Below are 22,024 nucleotides of genomic sequence, written 5' to 3'. Positions count from 1 at the left end.
CGAGTTAGTTGATATGTGTGTGTGTGTGTGTGGCTTAGTTTAAGGTTCTTAACTTCTTGCCGTACTTTAACGGGTCTAGCTTTGAACAAAGATTTTTCTTAAGAATGAACATTAATTTATTGTTTCATTTTCGCCTAAATTTCTCTTCTTTTCAGTACAATATTTACTTGTTCAATGAAACGTAGTCTCACAATAATTAGAAATTTTCTTCTCCTTCTGAGAAATAAATTACAATCGGGAAATTTCTAGTCATCATAAATTTAAAGAGAATGGTACGGCAAGGTGGTAAGTTTCCTCAGGGGCCTCCGACTCACGGGAGCGCCCGTGGGGGGCACGGGGGGTAGCGTCCCCGAGGTACCCGAGTCGCTAATTTCGCATATGTCCAGTAGTATTGCCTTAGCATTACTTTTTCGCGTCTCGTTTTTGACTCCGCCACAGCAGAAAGCTGTGGTGGCCTTGCTTGCGCAAACTCTTGGGTAAGTCCGGACACGTCTCGTTGTTCGACGAGTGACCATGCGGCATGGTGATTCGAACGCGGACCCTCCTGCTGGGGAGGCTCTCGCTTCGCGTATTCGCAATGTAAGACGTCCTTAGCTCTCTTTTGGGGGCGGGGCGCAGGGCGATCCGACTCATTGTAGGATGATCCAACTTTGGATCATTATTCCTCATGTGAAAACGGCGAGCATCGAGATCTGCGAGGCTCCTGATTTGTGCGAGCATTGTACGCGTCGTGTCACCCTCGAGTCAGTGCCTTCTGCACTGACTCGACCTTGTTTCTTAGTTTCGAAGAATCAGAGCCTTCTGCTCTGATTCATTTCGGTCCCCGTGGATCAGAGACTTTTTCTTTGACCCACTTTGGTCCGCAATAGTACTTGGCATATGCGAATGAGTGCGTGTGTGGGAGTGTGTGATAGCTAGCTAGCGAGCGAGTGTATTAGTTTATAAGTCGTCGTTGTAAGAAAGGAAGTCATAGCGAATTCCGACTTCGTTCTGACTCCCTTTCGGGTCTCTAAAGCAGCAACCTCCTCGCGGTGAGACCCGGGCAATCGGTATCATCCTCGGTTCAGGAAATATTGAGAATTGCAATGAATTTCTGGATCGAGGATGATGCCGAGCAAATAGCTGCAAACTTTGTATTGTAACGAAGTATGTATTGTAAAAGTGTGAATTTATATTATAAGTCAGAGCTCTGAATAATGTTTCGTTCGAAAAGTGTTGAAATTGTAATTCCTCCGATCGGAGGTCCCTCAGGGGCTCGCTTGCGGGAGGGGCCCGTGGGCGAGTACGGGGGGTAGCGTCCCCGAGGTACCCGAGGCGCTTGTAGGTTGCTAGGTTTCTTAATTTATGTTTGCTGAATTTCGTTTTCTCCATGTTCACAAAATTTGCACTTGTGTGCGGGTTAGTTTGGCACTCGTGTGCTGGTCTTAGGTTTCCTATTTCGAGTTGTCACCTATTTTGTATTCATACTAACTAGAATTCAATCTTTTCAGGTTCATTACAGATATTATCATCCGCCGTGGGATGCGCTGTTGGTTCCATATTTTCGCCAAAATTGTCCAAACTTTCCATAATTTCGTTTCCTCCAGTTTCCCAAAAATTGCACTCGTGTGCTGGTCTTAGGTTTCCTAATTCGACTTGTCACCTATTTTGTATTCATGCTAACTGGGATTCAATCTTTTCAGGTTCATTACAGATATTATTATCCGCCGTGGGATTATCATCCGCCATGGGATTATCATCCGCCGAGGGATGCGTCTTAGTTAATAAGTGCGTGCGAGTTAGTTGATATGTGTGTGTGTGGCTTAGTTTAAGATTCTTAACCTCTTGCCGTACTTTAACGGGTTTAGCTTTTACTAAAGATTTTTCTTAAGAATGAACATTATTTAATTCTCTCTCTTTATTCTTTTTTGCTCGTTCAAGGAAGTGTAATCTCACAATAAAATAAAATCTTCTTCTCCTTCTTAGAAATAATTACAGCCGGGAAATTTCTAGTCATCATAAATTTAAAGAGAATGGTACGGCAAGGGGTTAAGATTGCTCAGGGGCCTCCGACCCACGGGAGCGCCCGTGGGGGGCACGGGGGGTAGCGTCCCCGAGATACCCGAGTCGCTAACTTCGCATATGTCCAATATTATTGCCTTACTTTTACTTTTTCGCGTTTCGTTTCTGACTCCGCCACAGCAGAAAGCTGTGGTGGCCTTGCTTGTGCAAATTCTTGGGTAAGTCCGGACACATCTCGATGTTCGACGAGTGACCATGCGGCGTAGTGATTCGAACGCGGATCCTCCTTCTGGGAGGGCTCTCTCCTGGTCGCTGTTCGGCCAGTAATCCGTCCTTAGCTCTCTTTTGGGGGCGGGGCGTTGGGTGAGAAATGGTCACACAGGTTTACCTGTGTAGTCTCCCACCTAGTGCCGATTCAGACGGGTAAGGCGGCCTAACTTAGTTTTAGGTCGCAGGGCGAGAAATGGCCACTCACTCCTAATGTGGGAGGATACAACTTTGGATCATCACTCCTCATGTGATCACGCCGGTCATCGCGATATGCGAGGCACCGAACTTGTGCGAGCATTGTACGCGTCGCGTCACCCTCGACACAGTGCCTTCTGCACTGACTCGCAGTTGTTTCTCACTTTGAAAGAATCACTGCCTTCTGCACTGATTCATTTTGGTCCCCGTGGATCAGAGACTTCTTCTTTGATCCACTTTGGTCCGCAATAGTACTTGACATATGCGAACGAGCGAGTGTGTGGGAGTGTGTGATAGCTAGCTAGCGAGCGAGTGTATTAGTTTATAAGTCGTCGTTGTAAGAAAGGAAGTCATAGCGAATTCCGACTTCGTTCTGACTCCCTTTCGGGTCTCTAAAGCAGCAACCTCCTCGCGGTGAGACCCGGGCAATCGGTATCATCCTCGGTTCAGGAAATATTGAGAATTGCAATGAATTTCTGGATCGAGGATGATACCGAGCAAATAGCTGCAAACTTTGTATTGTAACAAAGTATGTGAATTTATACTATAAGTCGGGGCTCTGAATAATGTTTCGTTCGAAAATTGTAGAAATTGTAATTCCTCCGATCGGAGGTCCCTCAGGGGCTCGCTTGCGGGAGGGGCCCGTGAGCGAGTACGGGGGGTAGCGTCCCCGAGGAACCCGAGGCGCTTGTAGGTTGTTAGGGTTTTTAATTTAAGTTTGTTAGATTTCGTTTCCTTCATTTTCTCAAAACATGCACTCGTGTGCTGGTTTGTGTGGCACTCGTGTGCTGGTAGTGTGGCACTCGTGTGCTGGTTAGCTTGGCACTCGTGTGCTGGACCTAGGTTTACTATTTCGCCTTGTATTCAGACTAATTTGAATTCAATCATTTCAGGTTCATTACAGATATTATCATCCACCGTGGGATGCGTTTTAGGTACTATATTTTCGCCAAAATTTTCCAATTTTTCCATAATTTCGTTTCCTCCATTTTCCCAAAAATTGCACTCGTGTGCGGGTTAGCTTGGCACTCGTGTGCTGGTCTTAGATTTTCTATTTCGACTTGAATTCAGACTAACTTTAGTTCAATGGTTTCAGGTTCATTACAGATATTATCATCCGCCGTGGGATTTTCATCCGCCGTGGGATTTTCATCCGCCGTGGGATTCGTCTTAGTTATTAAGTGCGTGCGAGTTAGTTGATATGTGTGTGTGTGTGTGTGGCTTAGTTTAAGGTTCTTAACTTCTTGCCGTACTTTAACGGGTCTAGCTTTGAACAAAGATTTTTCTTAAGAATGAACATTAATTTATTGTTTCATTTTCGCCTAAATTTCTCTTCTTTTCAGTACAATATTTACTTGTTCAATGAAACGTAGTCTCACAATAATTAGAAATTTTCTTCTCCTTCTGAGAAATAAATTACAATCGGGAAATTTCTAGTCATCATAAATTTAAAGAGAATGGTACGGCAAGGGGTTAAGATTGCTCAGGGGCCTCCGACCCACGGGAGCGCCCGTGGGGGGCACGGGGGGTAGCGTCCCCGAGGTACCCGAGTCGCTAATTTCGCATATGTCCAGTAGTATTGCCTTAGCATTACTTTTTCGTGTCTCGTTTTTGACTCCGCCACAGCAGAAAGCTGTGGTGGCCTTGCTTGCGCAAACTCTTGGGTAAGTCCGGACACGTCTCGTTGTTCGACGAGTGACCATGCGGCATGGTGATTCGAACGCGGACCCTCCTGCTGGGGAGGCTCTCGCTTCGCGTATTCGCAATGTAAGACGTCCTTAGCTCTCTTTTGGGGGCGGGGCGCAGGGCGATCCGACTCATTGTAGGATGATCCAACTTTGGATCATTATTCCTCATGTGAAAACGGCGAGCATCGAGATCTGCGAGGCTCCTGATTTGTGCGAGCATTGTACGCGTCGCGTCACCCTCGAGTCAGTGCCTTCTGCACTGACTCGACCTTGTTTCTTAGTTTCGAAGAATCAGAGCCTTCTGCTCTGATTCATTTCGGTCCCCGTGGATCAGAGACTTTTTCTTTGACCCACTTTGGTCCGCAATAGTACTTGGCATATGCGGATGAGTGCGTGTGTGGGAGTGTGTGATAGCTAGCTAGCGAGCGAGTGTATTAGTTTATAAGTCGTCGTTGTTAGAAAGGGAGCCATAGCGAATTCCGGCTTCGTTCTGACTTCCTTTCGAGTCTCTAAAGCAGCAACCTCCTCGCGGTGAGACTCGGGCAATCGGTATCATCCTCGATTCAGAAAACATTGCGAATTGCAATGAGTTCTGAGTCGAGGATGATACCGAGCTAATAGCTGCAAATTTTATATTCTTTTTGATACTGATATTTTCAAATCATAAATGATGTTACTATGCTGCGTACATTGATAATTAATTTATATGAATTTAATTATGTTCCTTATACTTTTTCTACGTTAGTTCACAACATCGTTGCTTCATCGGTGCAAATGTAAAATAATGGTGGGTGCAGCGAACACTGTGACGAGAGTCAGGTGGCGCAGCTCTTGTGTTGGAGCAATTTTTTGAGTATTTATGCCAACTGATATTTGGCATCCATGAATGGTACTTGCTCCTAGTTTCTTTTATATATTTGTTTATTGAAAATTCATTGTTTATTAATAAAATTGTCTCCCGTGGAAAGATGAGCAATTGTTTCGATGGAAAGAGCAATTCTTTGGTAGATGACACAGCACGTTTCATGCATTATTTCAGAATTTCCGTATTTTTAAAAGTTCCCAGCCTTTCATAAAAGTCGCAAAACCTTTCAAAAAGTTTTCTGTATATTTCTCGGGAAAAAAGAGCAATTATTTTAGGTATGTTTCATTGTAGTGGTTGATATGGTGAACCAGCTTCACACGGGTAGTTGCAGCGCCATATGTAACTTGATCAGATCCTAAGTGATCTAAAGGATCTATGTGATATGAACTGTTTTTATAAAGCTTAAAAATCATTATATATATTATTTTTATTTAGCATCTTCAGGATGAGATTGAAAGATATTTATATTACACATGAAATGCAAAACATTTGTTTACAACAAATAATAATTTAACAGTGTATAACCTCAAAGTGTAATAACCTTTCTTAAATCTTTTCACCTTACCGGTAAAATGATTACTCCTTTTTTAAATGTTAACCGTACATTTACAACCGCTGTAAGATGTAAGCGGCGGGTTGTAGTAACAGGAATGGGAATATTGTGTCCACTAGGAGTAGGTACAGAAAATTCCTGGAATAATCTTCTTAATTGTAAGTCTGGTGTTACCAAACTAACTGATCCAGATTATGATAAACTACCTTGTAAAATTGGTAAGATTCGCATAAAACATTAATATTTTTAACTTATTTAATTAATTCTATTGTTTATGTATATTAAAAACATGTAATTATTTTATGATAGCGGCATTAGTACCAAAAGGAAATGCTGCTAATGAGTTAGACATACAGTCACATTTCCCAAGTGGTGAATTACGTAAAATGTGTCCTGCTACAGCTTATGCTTTAATAGCTACAGAAATGGCATTAGAAGATGCAAAATGGAAACCAAACGATGAAATAGACAAGCAAGACACAGGTGTAGCAGTTGGAATGGGAATGATAGATTTGGTTGATGCATACCAAACATATGAAGCACTAAAGAAAGGATACAACAAAGTCAGTCCTTACTTTATACCCAGGATTCTGACTAATATGGCTGCAGGACAAATTAGTATTAAATATGGTTTTCGTGGACCAAATCATTCTGCGTCAACAGCATGTGCAACTGGAGCACATGCAATTGGTATAGATTTTAAATAAATGAATATTATATTAAACATACACATAATTAATACACTTCATATTTAGGTGATGCATTTCGTTTTATCCGTGGAGGACAAACATCTGTAATGGTGTGTGGTGGAACAGAAGCATGTATAAGTCCTCTCTCTGTAGCTGCTTTTTGTAGACTTAGAGCATTAAGTACTTCAAGAAATGATTGTCCACATGAAGCGTCACGTCCATTTGATAAAGATAGAGATGGATTTGTTATGGGAGAAGGCAGTGCTATATTAGTATTGGAAGAATTAAATCATGCACTTTCAAGGAATGCTAAAATTTATGCAGAAGTGTTAGGATATGGTTTGTCTGGTGATGCAGCACATTTAACTGCACCCAGTGAAGATGGTACTGGTGCGATATTAGCTATGGACAGAGCAGTAAAAGATGCTGGTATAGCTCCCAGAGAAATTACTTTCATCAACGCTCATGCAACTTCAACTCCCTTGGGTGATACTATTGAATTAAAAGCTATAGAATCATTTATGGGGCAACATAGTGAAAATGTAACTGTCACCAGTACAAAAGGGGCTCATGGTCATTTATTAGGTGCAGCAGGAAATTTAGAAGCAGCTTTCACTATTCTAGCCATCAAACACGGTGTGATCCCACCAACATTAAATTTACATAATTTAGATAAAGAAACGTGCTTGAATTTTGCCCAAAATGCTACAAAAGATTGGAAGTCAGTATCAAGACGTGTAGCTCTAAAAAATGCTTTTGGCTTTGGAGGGACGAATGCATGTTTATGCTTTGCAGATTACGAAAAATGAAAAATTATTAAAAGAAAATGAGGTCAAAAAATTAAATCAAATCATGAAAAGAAGCATAATTACACGCAGCATAATATGAACTAGTCATTCCTTCATATACATTAATTAATACATACATTGTATCTACAAAAAAACGTCAAATGTAGATGTATAATTCTGTCTATTCACATCAGGGTATGGTTTTATAAACCATTTGTTGACTTATGCTAAGATTACAATGCTTTAAATATTCCTCTTCTTGTATAATATAAAACAAAACTGATGTAATATATGACTTGTAAAAAGATAATGTTTTATATTAAATTTGTTGCATGAATAAAGAAGAATGTAATTTGGTGTAAGATAATAAGAATGCAATTTGAAATCTATTTTGTAATAATTTGTTAATATTTCTGTATAATATTATAATTATTCCAACATTTACGTCCAATTTGTTAGAAAATGTAACTCATAACAGCTACTTTCAGACAAATAAAACTCTTATGAAAGTATGTAGTAATTAATGAAGATAGTCTTTTATACAATTATTTATTACGTGCAATCAAATTGGTTTAGCAATTTTCTAGCTAATACGTGCTTATACAAATGTTTAATTATACAAGCATAAAGAAATAAGTTTCCTTTAACTCTGAACACTGATGTAGTACATTCATTTATGGATTAATTTGATAATTTGTAATTTCTGAAAACCAGAGTTAATCGACATTATATTTTCAATTTAATTCCTTTATAATTACAGTTTCATCTACAAAGTTGTCTTTTATTTCTTTTGAATTCAGCTGCATAGAAAACAACAAAATTCAAGGCATAATCATTTCATGATACCTCTAGTTTATTAGATGTAGTTTTCTGCTAGCAGATAAACCATATCGTATGACTTTTTTACGATGTACATCTCCAACGATATTTTATTCACACAGGAAGGTTGACCTCCAATAATAACAATTATCCAAAATACATCTATTGCATTCGTGTCTCTATTGGCAGTAAATCAATGTAAAAAAGAAAGATTGTATTCTATTAAATAACTGTACCTAGTAGAAACTTTTAATTAGGAATGGTAAAGGGTTTATGATGGCTGCATAAGATAGCGAAACGTTTTCTAAGCGTTTGACGAAGTTCTTGTCGTTTTTCAAGAACTTGGCACATTCGCGATTTGAACTCCAATACTTCCTCTGCTGGAATATAACTTTCTTTTTCTTCATCATCTGATAAATGGGATTCCTGAGAATAAAATAAAAATTTGTTACTATCGAAATTACAAAATTTATGCATAAAAATCTAATCGCAAAACATGAAATACTTACTTCTAACATTTGTGTAAGTGTTAAACCACCTCCTTTTTCCTTTAATAACGAGATGCTAGAATTGGAATGAACAAGTTTATCAGATGTTCGTATGTCGTGACAATCTCTTTCATGGTTACAGCATCCATCACTGCAAGCTACTTCAGATCCTTCGGGTGTACTAGGAAGAGAAGAACTACTAATATTGTGTTCTGAGGAATAGCCACAATCCTGTGATGATTGTTCACTTGAAGAACGACTTTTTCTTTCTGACATCGATAATTCGAAACGTTTCTTCATTTCTATCCACATATATCTTTTGCTTGGTTTTCCTATCCACGCGTGTACTATGTCTTTAGTCATTGGATTTTTACAATCCTCCAGGCTGTGCCAGTCATCATCTTCAATTTTCTCCGCACAATCCTACACATTGAACGACATATAAATCTTACAAATCACGTTAAAATATGCACGTAATATGTATTGATATATTATATCATTACCTTACATGACTCGCAAGCTTCAAATAATTCTTCTTCAGAAAGATTTTTAATGGGAGTGTTATGCTTTTTTATTTGATTTGTGGTAAATTTCGATTTTAATTCAGAAGAATCTTTCTTAACACTATTTTTTTCTAAATTTGACGATCTTTTGGGGAATGCTAACTGAGTCTGACTTTGTGATTGTGATATACTAGATTTTGACTTTTTTATGCAGTCTGGACATTTACACGTAGGTGGTCCCTCATTTTTAGGATCTAATATTTGTAACTAAAAATAGATACATATTCATAATATATGTTTGTAAACGTGTACACAATTGAGCAACATTAATATTCTACCTTATGTCGATCTATATTCTGTGTTGTAAGTTTTGAATCTGCACAAACACACTGTACTTCACTGTTACCACTTTGCCTTTTACTTAAACACTGTACATATAAAATTAAATGAATGACTAAACACATTTTATAGCTTAGGTGCTACTTGAAATGCTAAGTTATGATTTACCTCGCATGTATTTTCCTTTTCTTCTGTTTCGTAACGACGTTCTTTCTTCTTTTTGCGTTTTAAACGCAACTTTTCTCGACGTTGCTTTTTTGCTATTTCTTCTCTCGTTAGTTCCTCATAAAGAAGTTCTAATTGAGAAACACCTTGTTTAACTTCTACAGCCATCTATAAAGAATCATTTAACCATGTACAAATGCATTTGTTAACGCACACCAAGTATTAGCATCACAATTTTGTACTTGAAAGTTTCTGGATAATGCATCCACTGCAACAGCAGCTAACACTTTGCACACAGTTTCTTCTTCCCGTAAACGTCGATGAACTCTATGCAACCGTTCAGCAATACATATCCCTAAACATGTAAGTACTTCTTCCTGAGCAATTTCTAATGTTTTAGCATGTCGTTCCCTATAATTATAAAAGTTCTAAAGTGACTAAATACTAAACCAAACTTCTTAATAAAAAACTTTCTTAATTATGTACCTTCCCATAAGTTCTGGTTGAGCCCGCCCAATTAAAGTATTAATATAATCTGTACTAGTAGGTAAATGTACATGTCTATCTCGTATGCAACGTTTAATTCCAGAGTATAGGGCAGCAACATAACCTGTTTCTTTTGTTGGTTCAGGTTCTGTTGTCAACAAAGAAGATGCTAGTAACACCTTTGTTCGACATTCTCCACAAAATCTATAAAAACATAATGATAAAAAATTTGAATTACGAATATTTAAAATATAATATTTATGATCCTACCGATGTTTACGTAAATATGTATCTAACGTGGCATCAAGAGTATCAGTTTCTATCAGAGCAAGTTCTTGTCGACATGGAAGTTCCATACAATCCCACACTTCTCTCCACGCACTTGGGAGAGGTCTCATACGTTGAATTTCCAATGAATGAAGTACACATCTTCGTGATTTTTTACTTCTAGGTTGTCTTTCAACTAAACTATTTAATCTTGTGCTGTACAATAACCAAATTTTTATACATTTTATATAATTATGATAAATATATTACAACATTAATTAAATTACCTATGTCCTTGCAACATTGTACATAATAATTGTGGTGATCCCAAAACATCATCTTTTATTGATAATAGACCTTCAGGTGTAATTACCAAAGGATCTAACGCTGGATGCCCCGATTTCATAAGGTCATAGAACAATCTTTCAACACTAAATACATAAAATATAACATGTTGAATGCATGGTACGAGCAACATTGTTATATGCATATATCATATCACATATTTTCTTTTATATACCTTCTCCTACAACCGATACATGGCACAGCTTGACCCAAAATTGCGAGCATATCTTTGCATGTTACTTTAAATGATGCTTTGATTTCTTCTTTTGTAAGCATGTCCAATTTTTTAGTAAATTCATCAAGCTGTTTACCACGGACTAATGGATTATCACAGATTGCTCCCAAACCATTTATATCCATAATCATCTATAGAACAAATCAAAATTATTTCTATAATATCAAATTATAAATTCACTTTTCGTTTTTTATTTAAATAAAATTAAAATAGATAGTTTTTTCAGAAGCTGAATCTTATTTCAAAGAAAACGAAAAATAATTAGATATCAAATATAAAAAATATTGAACTGATTTTTATGAAAATTATACAATTTTATTTATCGTGCGTATCACATTTTATACCGATACAAAAAATTTCTACATCACAGATGTTGATAATTTTATAACTCAAGTTTTCATTTCATCTGTTGCATAGTACATATCTAATCAATCCATTAAAATAACAAATCCGTTTGACATTTTTTATTTTTACAAGAAAACAAGCAAGTTTAAAATCATAATAATAGAATGAACGGAACTTGAAAAGTTACTATCGATTCGTAGAAACATGAATCACGTTCGACTGCCAACAATCAACGATTGTTAAGCGGAATATGTACTGATATTAAACACAGTATGTACTCCTAATTAGTTATGCCATAGGCATGCAATCATAGTCACGTTTAGGTTAAGTCAGAAATATCATAGAATGCTATTACGTAAGTCCTATTAAGCCGTTAATTTTGAATAGACTAATCAATGAATTTAAGAATGTTGACGAATGAAAATTATGCTCACCGTGAGATTCTCATCAACAATCAACGGCATTTGTCTTCGCGTCAAATCGACCGGGTCATCGTCCCGCCAAACGTTCACCAGCTTCGCCATCGCTGTTGAATTTCTTGATTACCAATGTTTCTACGCGCAATAGTGTTCAATCTTGCCAAACGACACAATGTACAAACATCTAAAATCGTAATCCACTGCCACGGATGCACCAGAAAAATAAGTTAGACGGTATCATACGTCTGCCATTTGCAACGAGTGGTTTCTCACTTCCGCCCTGCGTGCATTGTCCCGCTTCCCTCTCCTAGCGCTATCCTTATTCTAATTGCACTGTACATACATACATACCTGTTCCTAATCTCTTTTCTTTACAGCCGCTTTTGGTGCAAAGTCCCATAGAACTACTTGCCTATCGTATCTGATAAAAAATAGTTTTATACGTGATAAAGACGATATTTCGATTAAATGTATTATTTCGTTAGACGAAGTTTGAGTCACTCGCTAACGAAAAGTTATAGTAGTAGAACCGCAGAATTTGACCAATTTTTTTTAGTAAACATAGAACGAAAATAAGGAGATGCGTGCCTTAGCGCATGTCAATGCGCATTTATATTAGAATGATATTTATTGTTAAGGATTCAATGAAGGCACGCATCGACTACTCGAAGCAAAAGAGAAGATAAAATACATATGCCAACTTGGCAAAGGAGGTAGCGTAATAGGTTCGGTAGGCGGTCAAATTCATACATTCAAATCTTTTGCTTGAAGTAATTGTTATTCGTAATTATTTTCCCTTTAAAATTATTTTTTAAACATCACTGTTTGTAATTTATTATTAACATTTTTTAAATTACACGATTATTAAATTCAACACGTCTTAAATATTTGTTCGTCATCTACAATATAAGTTGCAATTTTGAAATTAAATACCTAACATTCAAATTATGAATAGTATATTTTGAACCTTCTTCACATGTTATTCAAGAATTGTTGAAAACGATAGTTGTATTACAATTGTTCTTCGTAAATATAAATCTTTCATTGACTGTGTATTTAAATAATTAAGTGATTAAATAAACATACACATACATGTGTGTGCATTTTTATATGCATATATGTACTGATTTTTAGTCACTAGAATTTTAGGTAATATTATATTATAGAGTGAAAAATGATCTATTCCTTAACAAGAATTTATATAAACCGCCTTTTGCGTTCCGTTTTGGGGCAGGATTCATTATATACACGGTGTATCTATAATATGTATTACATACCGATGTATGTAATGTGGCGTGCTGTGACGTACTAACGTACGCAGACGTACACAGAGCATTCTCAGAGGAATTATGTATGTTTCGATAATTTTTTGTTCAAAACATTTAAACAATTGCATTAATTGTATTCCTGCTTTTCACAATTATTGATTTCTATATTTAAAAAATATAGAAGTGTTTGTGTTGTGAATGTAGAAATTTTATTAACAAAATTATGTTCTCCAAGTATCTTTGGTTATTTCCATTATTCGTATCTACATATTTTCTATACTCGCATGATTACCTGAACAAAATCAAATTTGATGATTTTATGCAGAAAGGAATAAATATTATTGGTAATATTTATTCCAGTTTGGATAGAAACCCGAATACAATTTCAGAAACTAATGTGGGCCACAAAGTATTTACACAAAATGAACTAAAAAAATATATAAACTTGGAAGATGGTTTATATATTTCAATATTAGGTCAAGTTTTTGATGTTACTAAAGGTGCAAAACATTATGGACCTGGAGCAAGTTATCACGTCTTCACTGGTATAAATTGTGATAAGATTACACTTTGTAGACTTTGTGTCATGTATATTTAATACATGCATTTGTAGGTCGAGATGCATCATTAGCTTTTATCACAGGAGAATTTAATGACAAAGGCTTAACAGATGATGTGTCTTCATTATCTTTGCAACAAATCAAAGCATTAAATGATTGGGTAAACTTTTATAAAAACAACTATATTTACAAAGGTTTGCTGTCATCAGCTTACATACCTGAAATAAATATATAATAGGATTTATAGAAATATTTCTGAAAAATGTGTTTCCTTCGGTATAGGCAAACTAAGTGGCAGACACTACCATGAGGATGGTAGCCCAACTGAAGAATCACATAATATAAAAAGAATGTTAAAACAGGCTAAGGAAGTCGAATTCCAAGAGGAGCATAGGAAAAGAATGTTTCCTCCATGTAACATAGAATGGAATCCAAATTCTGGAACTATAGTTTGGTGTTCTAAGAAGAGGTAAATATTTTTTGTAAAAATATTTTATTTCATAAAGATTGTTTAAACTGCTTCTTTTAGTGGGGGAATAGCAAGAGATTGGGTTGGTGTACCAAGAATGTTATTTGAATCTCCTAATTCACAACAATCTAGGTGTGCATGTGTTAATCTTGATAGTAAAGAGTATGAGGAAACCAAGGGTATGCTCAGAGAATATGTTGGTTGCAATGAACTTTCAATAAAATGCAATGTAAGGATAGGTAACACATAACAAAAAAATAGTATTATTGCAATTAGTATTATTTCAATATTTCATTATTCCATTCCATGTAAATATGTACTTGATTTTATTATATTTTATATTATGCCTTCATGAAAGTATATATTTTGATACTATAAATACAATTGTACATCATTCACGATACAAAATATAGTATATTTATAGGAAATACATCCAAATTGTCATTGTTTCCATTTCCAGTAGATGTAAAATATTAAATGACTACTTAGAGCATTTATTTATTTCATCAGTCTTATTTAGTTTATCTAATTTTACATGTTTGTTGAATATTCTCTTTATTGTTATCTAAAATGTATTTGAGAAGATGCATGTTTGTATGTTATTAGAAAAGTGTAACACAAAACCAATTTACAGAATATGAACTTTATGTTATTATTTAAATACAGGATAATATAAATGCATTAAAGGAAGTACAATTAAGTAAATTCGTAGATAAATGAATAGAGCAAATTCAAATATATAAAACATACCTGAATCGTTATAATTTGATACGTAAAAAAAATATAGTATTATATTTGTATAAGTATTACTATGCTTACAAAGTAAACGCATATAGCACAAATGATATTACATCTTCAAATACCAAAAAAATGCGATGTGGAAATTGATTCTTTCTATTGGTATCACCGTAAGTACTCTTGCATGCACTTTTAATGCATACACATTGATGTAATTATACAAAAATTTTATAAATTGAGCAAAAACGGGAACCACAAAGTTGCATTACAAAAGAAAGTCATTTCAATAAATATTTTTTGTTAGAACTTACTCTGCATTGTACATTTTAATACTTTTGTATCAATGATCATTTTGTCTCATTATCAATCTTTGTTGGGGATTCTGCTCTAATACCATTAAGTTTATCCAGCAACATTTGCATGGATGCACATCTTCGCTTAAAACCAACATTCAATCCAAATACTTTCTTAATTTTTGCTCTTCTTTTCTTTAATTTGCAATCTGTAGGTTTATTTTGAAATTGTATCATTCGCTTATATCTTTTTACACTCATAAACGTATTATTTTCGCTTGAACTATCTCTTTCTTCATAAATTGTTTCCAGAGAATTTAATTTTCGTTTTAAATTTTTATTTAAATAATAATTTTTAACATCTACTTCTTGTGTTTTGTTTTGTTTATCGTTTTTTTCCATCTCTGTACTTCTTTTTCTTGGTCTTAAACTGCATCTAATGATATACATAAATATTTTGTGTAATAGGCTCATTTATGTGCTTAAGGCTTCAGATATATTATAATAAATAACAATGTACCTTCTATTAAGACTTTCATTGTGGTCGATGCAAAACGTTTTCCTCCTGACTGCCCTTTTTCGTTCTGGATATGGCAAATTTGTGTCTACTGTAAGTAATTCTAAACTAGCAGTTACTGCAGGTAAACTCTCATCAGTTACATCACATTTTTCTTGTCTGCAAAAAATAATTTGGATTAAAAATAAACTAATCTTTCGAGAGTTACATGATTGGCAGAAACAGATAATTAAACACTACTGAATTAATAATTTTAGAATTTTTAATTTATATTCCAACACGTCTGAATCATAATTATATATTGTCACAATCATATTTTATTAAAATTATAAATTTGAAATAGATTAAGACACTATTTCGATGTAACTTACATTGTATTCGATTGCATTTTATCCATTTGTAAAATTGAAATATTTATATAATAGTGAATTTCTTGAAAATAATGTTCATTAAATAATAGTGTGGCAACTATTATAACAACATATAGCAAGTAGTACTATTTAATAAGTTCGAGCAGCTGATGATTTTTATAGTTTACATCCACGATCCTATGTGGATGTTGTGACTGTTGAAATAGTTCACACTGTTCACTTGTTCGTAATTTCATTAACTATAACATAAGTTCAATATTTACTGTAAATGTATGATACAGCACAGAAAATTAAATGTGACATTTTTGTGGGAAACTATTATATGTAAATAAACTAATGTTTTATCATATTTGACGATTATTTATGTGTTTCAATAATTTCACCTCACTTCACCGAATCGTACTGTACACCTTCAAGAATAACGACCAACAACGCACTCTTCCTGCAAGTCCTGAACTACTACGTATTACATACAATATACATTATGTACATAACATAACCAATGATTGAGTGGATGTCATTTGCTTTCATTGTGCAAGAAGTCTGATTCCTAAATGTGGATTATGTTAAAAATATTTATATATGGAACGAATTTTGACAAGATACACAAATAATCTATTTAACTTGATGAAATCACATAAATGGAATCATGAAGAAAGAAAGAACGGCTGATAATAGCCGACCATATAAATTATAAGTATCTTCAAGAAATTTTTGTTATAAACAATGATTTTTTATTCATTTTGACGTTTATACAAATAAAATTCGATATAGTTGTATTTGTATTGAATATTAAAAATGTTTGTATGTTCTATAATCTAATTTTGTTTATATGTTTAGGTTATGTTTACAAAATATAATATGTGTTATTCTTAACATTTTATATATCTAATCTAACAAAATACTAGTGGTTATTGAGTTTTTTTTTATTTTACAGCTCACCAAATATTGAGTCTTACAGGCATAAGCTTTCAAAGGAAAAGTATCATTGTGAGTATCATGTTTATTTTCAAGAAAATTTCTTTTTTCCACTATATTAAAAATATATCTTTTATTTACAGGGCTTTGTTGAGCTGACAATTGTTCCGCTTCGAGATACATTAAGACTTATAAAATTAAATGCAAAACAATGTAGAATTTATAGAGTATGTTTAAATGACACATATGAAGCACCATTTCAATATTTTGATCCATTCCTGGATATTTGTCAAGGAGATGGCAAACAGTAAATACTTACATAACAAATATATATACTGAATCTCTATTATAAGTATTTATTATAACATATTTACATTATTTTTATAGACGATCATTGGAGTTTTTTTCAAATATGCATTTAGCAGCAGCACAAAGAGTAGACCCAGATAATAATGCAGGAGAGTTAGTTGTCCAAATTCCACCTGATGCAGCACATTTAGTTGCTGAAGGAAGAAGTTTAAGAATTAGTATTGAATTTTCTTTAGAGCAACCTCAGGGAGGAGTACATTTTGTTGTTCCAAATTGTGATGGGACTTTGGCAGAAGTAAAACATATACATTACACTAGATTTGAAATCTGATTTCATATATTTTAATGGACATATTCCTTATAGAGGGGTGCACATATGTATACATATAGTTATGAGAACTCTTCAAGATTGTGGTTTCCTTGTGTTGATAGTTTCGCTGAACCATGTACTTGGAAATTGGAATTTACTGTTGATGATTCTATGATAGCTATATCTTGTGGCGATCTTGTAGAAGTTGTATATACTCCAGATATGAGAAGAAAAACATTTCATTATGTTCTTAACACGCCAGCATGTTCCCCAAATATTGCACTTGCAGTTGGGTAAGTTCGTGAATTAAAGAAATAATTAAAATGAATGTAAAATTATATTGAAATCTATAGAAAATACAATAACTATTATTATTTTATATTTTAGACCATTTGAAATATTTGTGGATCCATACATGCATGAAGTGACACATTTTTGTTTACCACAATTATTGCCATCATTAAAAGTGTCTGCAAAATATATGCACGAAGCATTTGAATTTTATGAAGAAACTTTATCAAATAGGTATCCTTATTCTTGTTACAAACAAGTGTTTGTAGATGAATTGGATGAAGATATCAATGCATATGCCACTATGAGTATTCTAAAGTTAGTAAAATTAATAAATGATATCATGATTAATGTTTTAATGTAAATTAATAATAAAATTACGATTCATTTGTAGCACAAATTTGTTGCACTCTACTGCAATAATTGATCAAGTTTATATTACAAAAAAAGCTATGGCCCAAGCTGTTGCTGAACAATTTTTTGGTTGTTTTATATCTATGCAGAATTGGTCGGATACATGGTTACCTAAAGGTATATCGACATATTTAACTGGTTTATATGCAAAAAAATGTTTTGGAAATAATGAATATCGAGAATGGGTTCAGTCGGTAAATATCTTTTCTCAGTTACATCTATTAAAATAAAATATTTTTGTCTAACGTTATTTTGGGTTGTAGGAATTGCAAGAAGTTGTAAAATATGAAGAACAGTTTGGTGGTATAATATTAGATCCGTCCCAGCCACCAGCACCATTACCCATTGCAGCTAATACACCAGCACCTACGCCAAGAGCTCCAGATCCCGGCTTTTATTTTCCAATAAGAAATTTGCATACAATGTCCCCAAAGTATATAGAAGTGCTACGTAAAAAAGCACATTTAGTAATTAGAATGTTAGAACATCGAATTGGTCAAGAATTGCTGCTGCAGGTACCTTTTATATTTATTATAATTATCCATTTACGTTTTTAAAAATGTTGAAATTCATTTTAATACTTTTTAGGTTTTCAATAAACAATTGTCTCTTGCTGCTAATGCAGCACAACAAAAAATTGATTCTGGACTTTGGTCGCATATGCTAATTAGTACAAATGTTTTTACTAAAGCAATCTTTACTGTAACGGGTAAGGATATGGCAGTATTTATAGATCAGTGGGTCAGGACTGGTGGACATGCGAAATTTAGTTTAAGTTTTGTGTTTAATAGAAAAAGGTAATATAAAAAATACTCAATATTACACATAATACCTGGTTCTTCAGTACTTGTTAATATAAAATTTGTAGGAACACAGTGGAATTAGAAATTCGACAAGATACTACAAATCAAAGAGGGATAAGAAAATATGTAGGACCACTTCTAGTTAACATTCAAGAGTTAGATGGTACTTTCAAGCACACTTTACAAATTGAAGGGACAGTTGCAAAGGCAGATATAACATGTCATAGTAAAAGTCGTAGAAATAAGAAAAAGAAGATTCCATTATGTACTGGAGAAGAAGTGGATATGGATCTTTCTGCTATGGAGTAAATTTTATTGTATAGTACTGAAAATTATTTGATTAAGGCTATTACGATAACATTTTTTTTTTTTATAGTGACTCTCCTGTGTTATGGATAAGATTAGACCCCGAGATGACGCTTATGCGTTCTGCTCAAATTGAACAACCTGATTATCAATGGCAATATCAGTTAAGACATGAAAGAGATGTTACTGCACAATTGGAAGCTATCGAAGCACTGCAAAATCATGCAACTCCTCCTACACGATTAGCGTTAAACGACACTATAGAAAATGAACATTGTTATTATAAAGTTAGACTACGAGCTGCACATTGTTTAACAAAGGTTGTTTACATTTCAAATCAATTTATTACATAATTGATAACACGATTCTTACAACAAATGTACATATTCGTGTAGGTAGCAAATGCAATGGTTGCAACATGGGCAGGTCCACCAGCAATGTTAACTATTTTTAGAAAATTATTTGGATCAGCGTCGTGTAGGCGCATAATCAAACAAAATAACTTTCAAAATTTTCAGCATTATTTTCTTCAAAAGGTTAGAATAACATTTTCTAACATCAATGAATTATTTTCTTGTGATTTTTGTATAATATCCTCATTACAATTTTAGACTATACCTGTAGCAATGGCAGGATTGCGTAATGCTCATGGTATATGCCCACCGGAAGTTTTAGCTTTCTTAATGGATTTGTTTAAATATAATGATAATAGTAAAAATAGATATTCAGATAATTACTATAGAGCAGGTTTAATCGAAGCCCTTGGAGCTACAGTCACTCCAGTAATTAGTATACAACAAGGGTATGATGAATAAACTAACATAGGAATATTATTATTTAATTATCTAATTTCATGCACAACGTGTTTTCTTTTAGGACAGCTATTACTGCTGAGTCTCTATCAGTTGATACTAAAGCTATACTAGAAGAAGTCACCAGAAATTTAAATTTGGAGAAATTATTACCGTGTTACAAATATACTGTCAGTGTTGCTTGCCTGAAGGTTATACGAATATTACAAAAATTCGGACATCTCCCGAGTAATCCCAATCTTTTCAGAGCATATGCTGCATATGGACAATTTATAGGTACATAAAGTATTAAATATTATATGTATCAATAAATACTACCAAGTATTACATTCATATATTACTTTCTTTTATTCATTTAGATGTTAGAATTGCAGCATTGGAAGCCTTAGTTGATTTTACGAAAGTAGATGGGAAGTGGGAAGATCTAGAATTTTTATTAGACATGATAGAAATGGATCCACACCCCGGTGTACGACATAGATTAGTCAGACTTATGGTGGAAAATCCACCATTTGAGAGAGCTCATAAGCACCGTTTGGATCGTCCTGAATTAGTTGATCGTATCTGGAACTTAATTAAGTACGTATAAATTTATTCTAGATGTAATCTAACTGTTTTAGTGATATCCGCTTAAAATACATTTTTTCAGTGGTATGCTTTCTCATGATCCCAAAATACGTTGTGATTTGGTTGATTTGTACTACACCTTATATGGCTCTAAGCGTCCATTATGTCTACCTATTCCTGAAATTGCTGCTATTACTAAACCTAAGAAAGTAGGACCACAAAGTCCTGAACAAGATGTATGTAGCAATGTAGCAATAATATGTGCAATATAATGCATAGTTACAATATGGATAATGTGAATTTCAGATGAAACCGACTATATCGCACATAAAACATGAACCGCCAGTAGTGGAAGTGGATAATACAAGTGCACCAGGCAAAAGGAAACCTTCCCCTTGTCGGGATATTCCAGGCCCTTCAAATTCAGTGGAATATGGTCCTGAAGTAAAACGACAGAAGCAGACTCTTAATGTAAGATATACGTATAATCAAGAGTTACGAAATTTACGCAAACTTCATTTTAATTATGCACTTTCCTGTGTTGAATAGGATGAAAGAGCGAGTTCCGTAACTAGTGACGGTAAAGTTAAATCAGAATATTATAGTGACAATTCTGCATCATTACCTGGAATTATGGGAACACCAGGACCTGTTGGGTTTGAACCGGGAATGTTTAAAAAAGAAGTAGATGATCACAAACAGAAAAATGACTCTGCCAACAAAGTAAATTATATCATAAATAATCTTTTATTTGTAACGTACTTACACAATTTGTATATAATGTGCATTTTTAATTTTGAAATTATATCTTATAGAACAAGAAGAAGAAGAAAGACAAAAAGAAACACAAACATAAACACAAGCATAAACATGATCATAAGCATGGCAAGGATAAAGAAAAGAAAGAAAAAGATAAAGACAAAGTCAAAGAAAAGGATAAAGAAAAGGACAAAAATAAAGATTCTTCCAGTTTAAAAATCAAAGAAGAGACTTTAAGTTCTGCTAGTTCAAGTCTCAGCCCGGATGCTGCGACTGTTACCAATGAATTTATTTTTCCATAGTATCAAAAAGAATCACCAGATATATTCTTTTAAGACTACTATTGTTCATATCTTATATAATTTTTATATAATTTGAGACCCACATTCTAATGTATCATGGAATCGAATGTTGATTATCAACTACTGTAAATACTACATTTTTTAAATATATTAATACAAAATGTATTTTTTCTCCAATTTTGTTAAATAAAATTGATACAAAAATAAGCGTTGATATACATGAAAGAATTCTTATAATGTACCATTTGCAATTATACATAGAACTTCAACTATTACTGATTAGAAGCAATAATATATTCCTATACATTTCTTCTATTAAAGAACAAAAGATTTTATATTCGAAATTTTTTAAATAAATTGTAATCTGACTCCTTTTGAAAAATTTGTATTAATAAATATATATTTGAAATATTATCAGATGTAATAACGACTTTATTTAAAGCAGTATATAAATACTAAAAATGTCTTTAGCAAATTAAGATTATTCTTTTACGCTTATTATTTAGATATTAAAAAATAATTAAATAATTAAAACAATAATAATTAAGTACGTGTAT

General features: G+C 33.9%; 5 protein-coding genes across 5 annotated transcripts; 3 read left to right on the top strand and 2 right to left on the bottom strand.

Annotated features, from left to right (window-relative positions):
• Positions 1 to 5,323: 5,323 nt before the first annotated feature.
• On the top strand, positions 5,324 to 7,577 carry LOC117222317 (3-oxoacyl-[acyl-carrier-protein] synthase, mitochondrial). Its single transcript, XM_033473956.2, has 3 exons — positions 5,324 to 5,790; positions 5,882 to 6,262; positions 6,328 to 7,577. The coding sequence occupies exons 1-3, from the start codon at positions 5,592 to 5,594 to the stop codon at positions 7,068 to 7,070; spliced, it is 1,323 nt and encodes a 440-aa protein (XP_033329847.2). The 5' UTR covers positions 5,324 to 5,591; the 3' UTR covers positions 7,071 to 7,577.
• Positions 7,578 to 7,765: 188 nt separating this feature from the next.
• Positions 7,766 to 12,104, bottom strand: LOC117222316 (gametogenetin-binding protein 2-like). Its single transcript, XM_033473955.2, has 11 exons — positions 11,476 to 12,104; positions 10,637 to 10,827; positions 10,404 to 10,547; positions 10,120 to 10,332; positions 9,850 to 10,053; positions 9,606 to 9,774; positions 9,367 to 9,531; positions 9,198 to 9,287; positions 8,860 to 9,126; positions 8,378 to 8,779; positions 7,766 to 8,294 (listed from the first exon to the last, which is right to left on the bottom strand). Exons 1-11 carry the CDS (start codon positions 11,563 to 11,565, stop codon positions 8,118 to 8,120), a joined length of 2,112 nt encoding a protein of 703 aa, XP_033329846.1. The 5' UTR covers positions 11,566 to 12,104; the 3' UTR covers positions 7,766 to 8,117.
• A 646-nt stretch (positions 12,105 to 12,750) lies between these two features.
• LOC117222311 (neuferricin) lies at positions 12,751 to 14,187 on the top strand. Its single transcript, XM_033473945.2, has 4 exons — positions 12,751 to 13,273; positions 13,342 to 13,482; positions 13,571 to 13,757; positions 13,818 to 14,187. Exons 1-4 carry the CDS (start codon positions 12,952 to 12,954, stop codon positions 14,005 to 14,007), a joined length of 840 nt encoding a protein of 279 aa, XP_033329836.2. The 5' UTR covers positions 12,751 to 12,951; the 3' UTR covers positions 14,008 to 14,187.
• LOC117222324 (uncharacterized) lies at positions 14,019 to 16,103 on the bottom strand. Its single transcript, XM_033473962.2, has 3 exons — positions 15,677 to 16,103; positions 15,309 to 15,464; positions 14,019 to 15,224 (listed from the first exon to the last, which is right to left on the bottom strand). The coding sequence occupies exons 1-3, from the start codon at positions 15,700 to 15,702 to the stop codon at positions 14,843 to 14,845; spliced, it is 564 nt and encodes a 187-aa protein (XP_033329853.1). The 5' UTR covers positions 15,703 to 16,103; the 3' UTR covers positions 14,019 to 14,842.
• A 58-nt stretch (positions 16,104 to 16,161) lies between these two features.
• Positions 16,162 to 21,674, top strand: Taf2 (TATA-box binding protein associated factor 2). The gene is made up of 19 exons (XM_076525092.1): positions 16,162 to 16,370; positions 16,613 to 16,666; positions 16,738 to 16,901; positions 16,982 to 17,198; positions 17,268 to 17,506; positions 17,601 to 17,822; positions 17,899 to 18,112; positions 18,182 to 18,433; positions 18,507 to 18,715; positions 18,787 to 19,026; positions 19,098 to 19,347; positions 19,423 to 19,563; positions 19,639 to 19,829; positions 19,904 to 20,115; positions 20,199 to 20,418; positions 20,489 to 20,642; positions 20,713 to 20,877; positions 20,956 to 21,129; positions 21,222 to 21,674. Exons 1-19 carry the CDS (start codon positions 16,326 to 16,328, stop codon positions 21,465 to 21,467), a joined length of 3,609 nt encoding a protein of 1,202 aa, XP_076381207.1. The 5' UTR covers positions 16,162 to 16,325; the 3' UTR covers positions 21,468 to 21,674.
• The last annotated feature ends 350 nt before the right edge of the window (positions 21,675 to 22,024 follow it).

Source organism: Megalopta genalis, chromosome 1 (assembly GCF_051020955.1).
Source record: "Megalopta genalis isolate 19385.01 chromosome 1, iyMegGena1_principal, whole genome shotgun sequence".
NCBI lineage: Eukaryota > Metazoa > Arthropoda > Insecta > Hymenoptera > Halictidae > Megalopta > Megalopta genalis.
The sequence above is the reverse complement of the archived record's forward strand: the minus strand, read 5'-3'. Positions and strand labels throughout refer to the sequence as shown.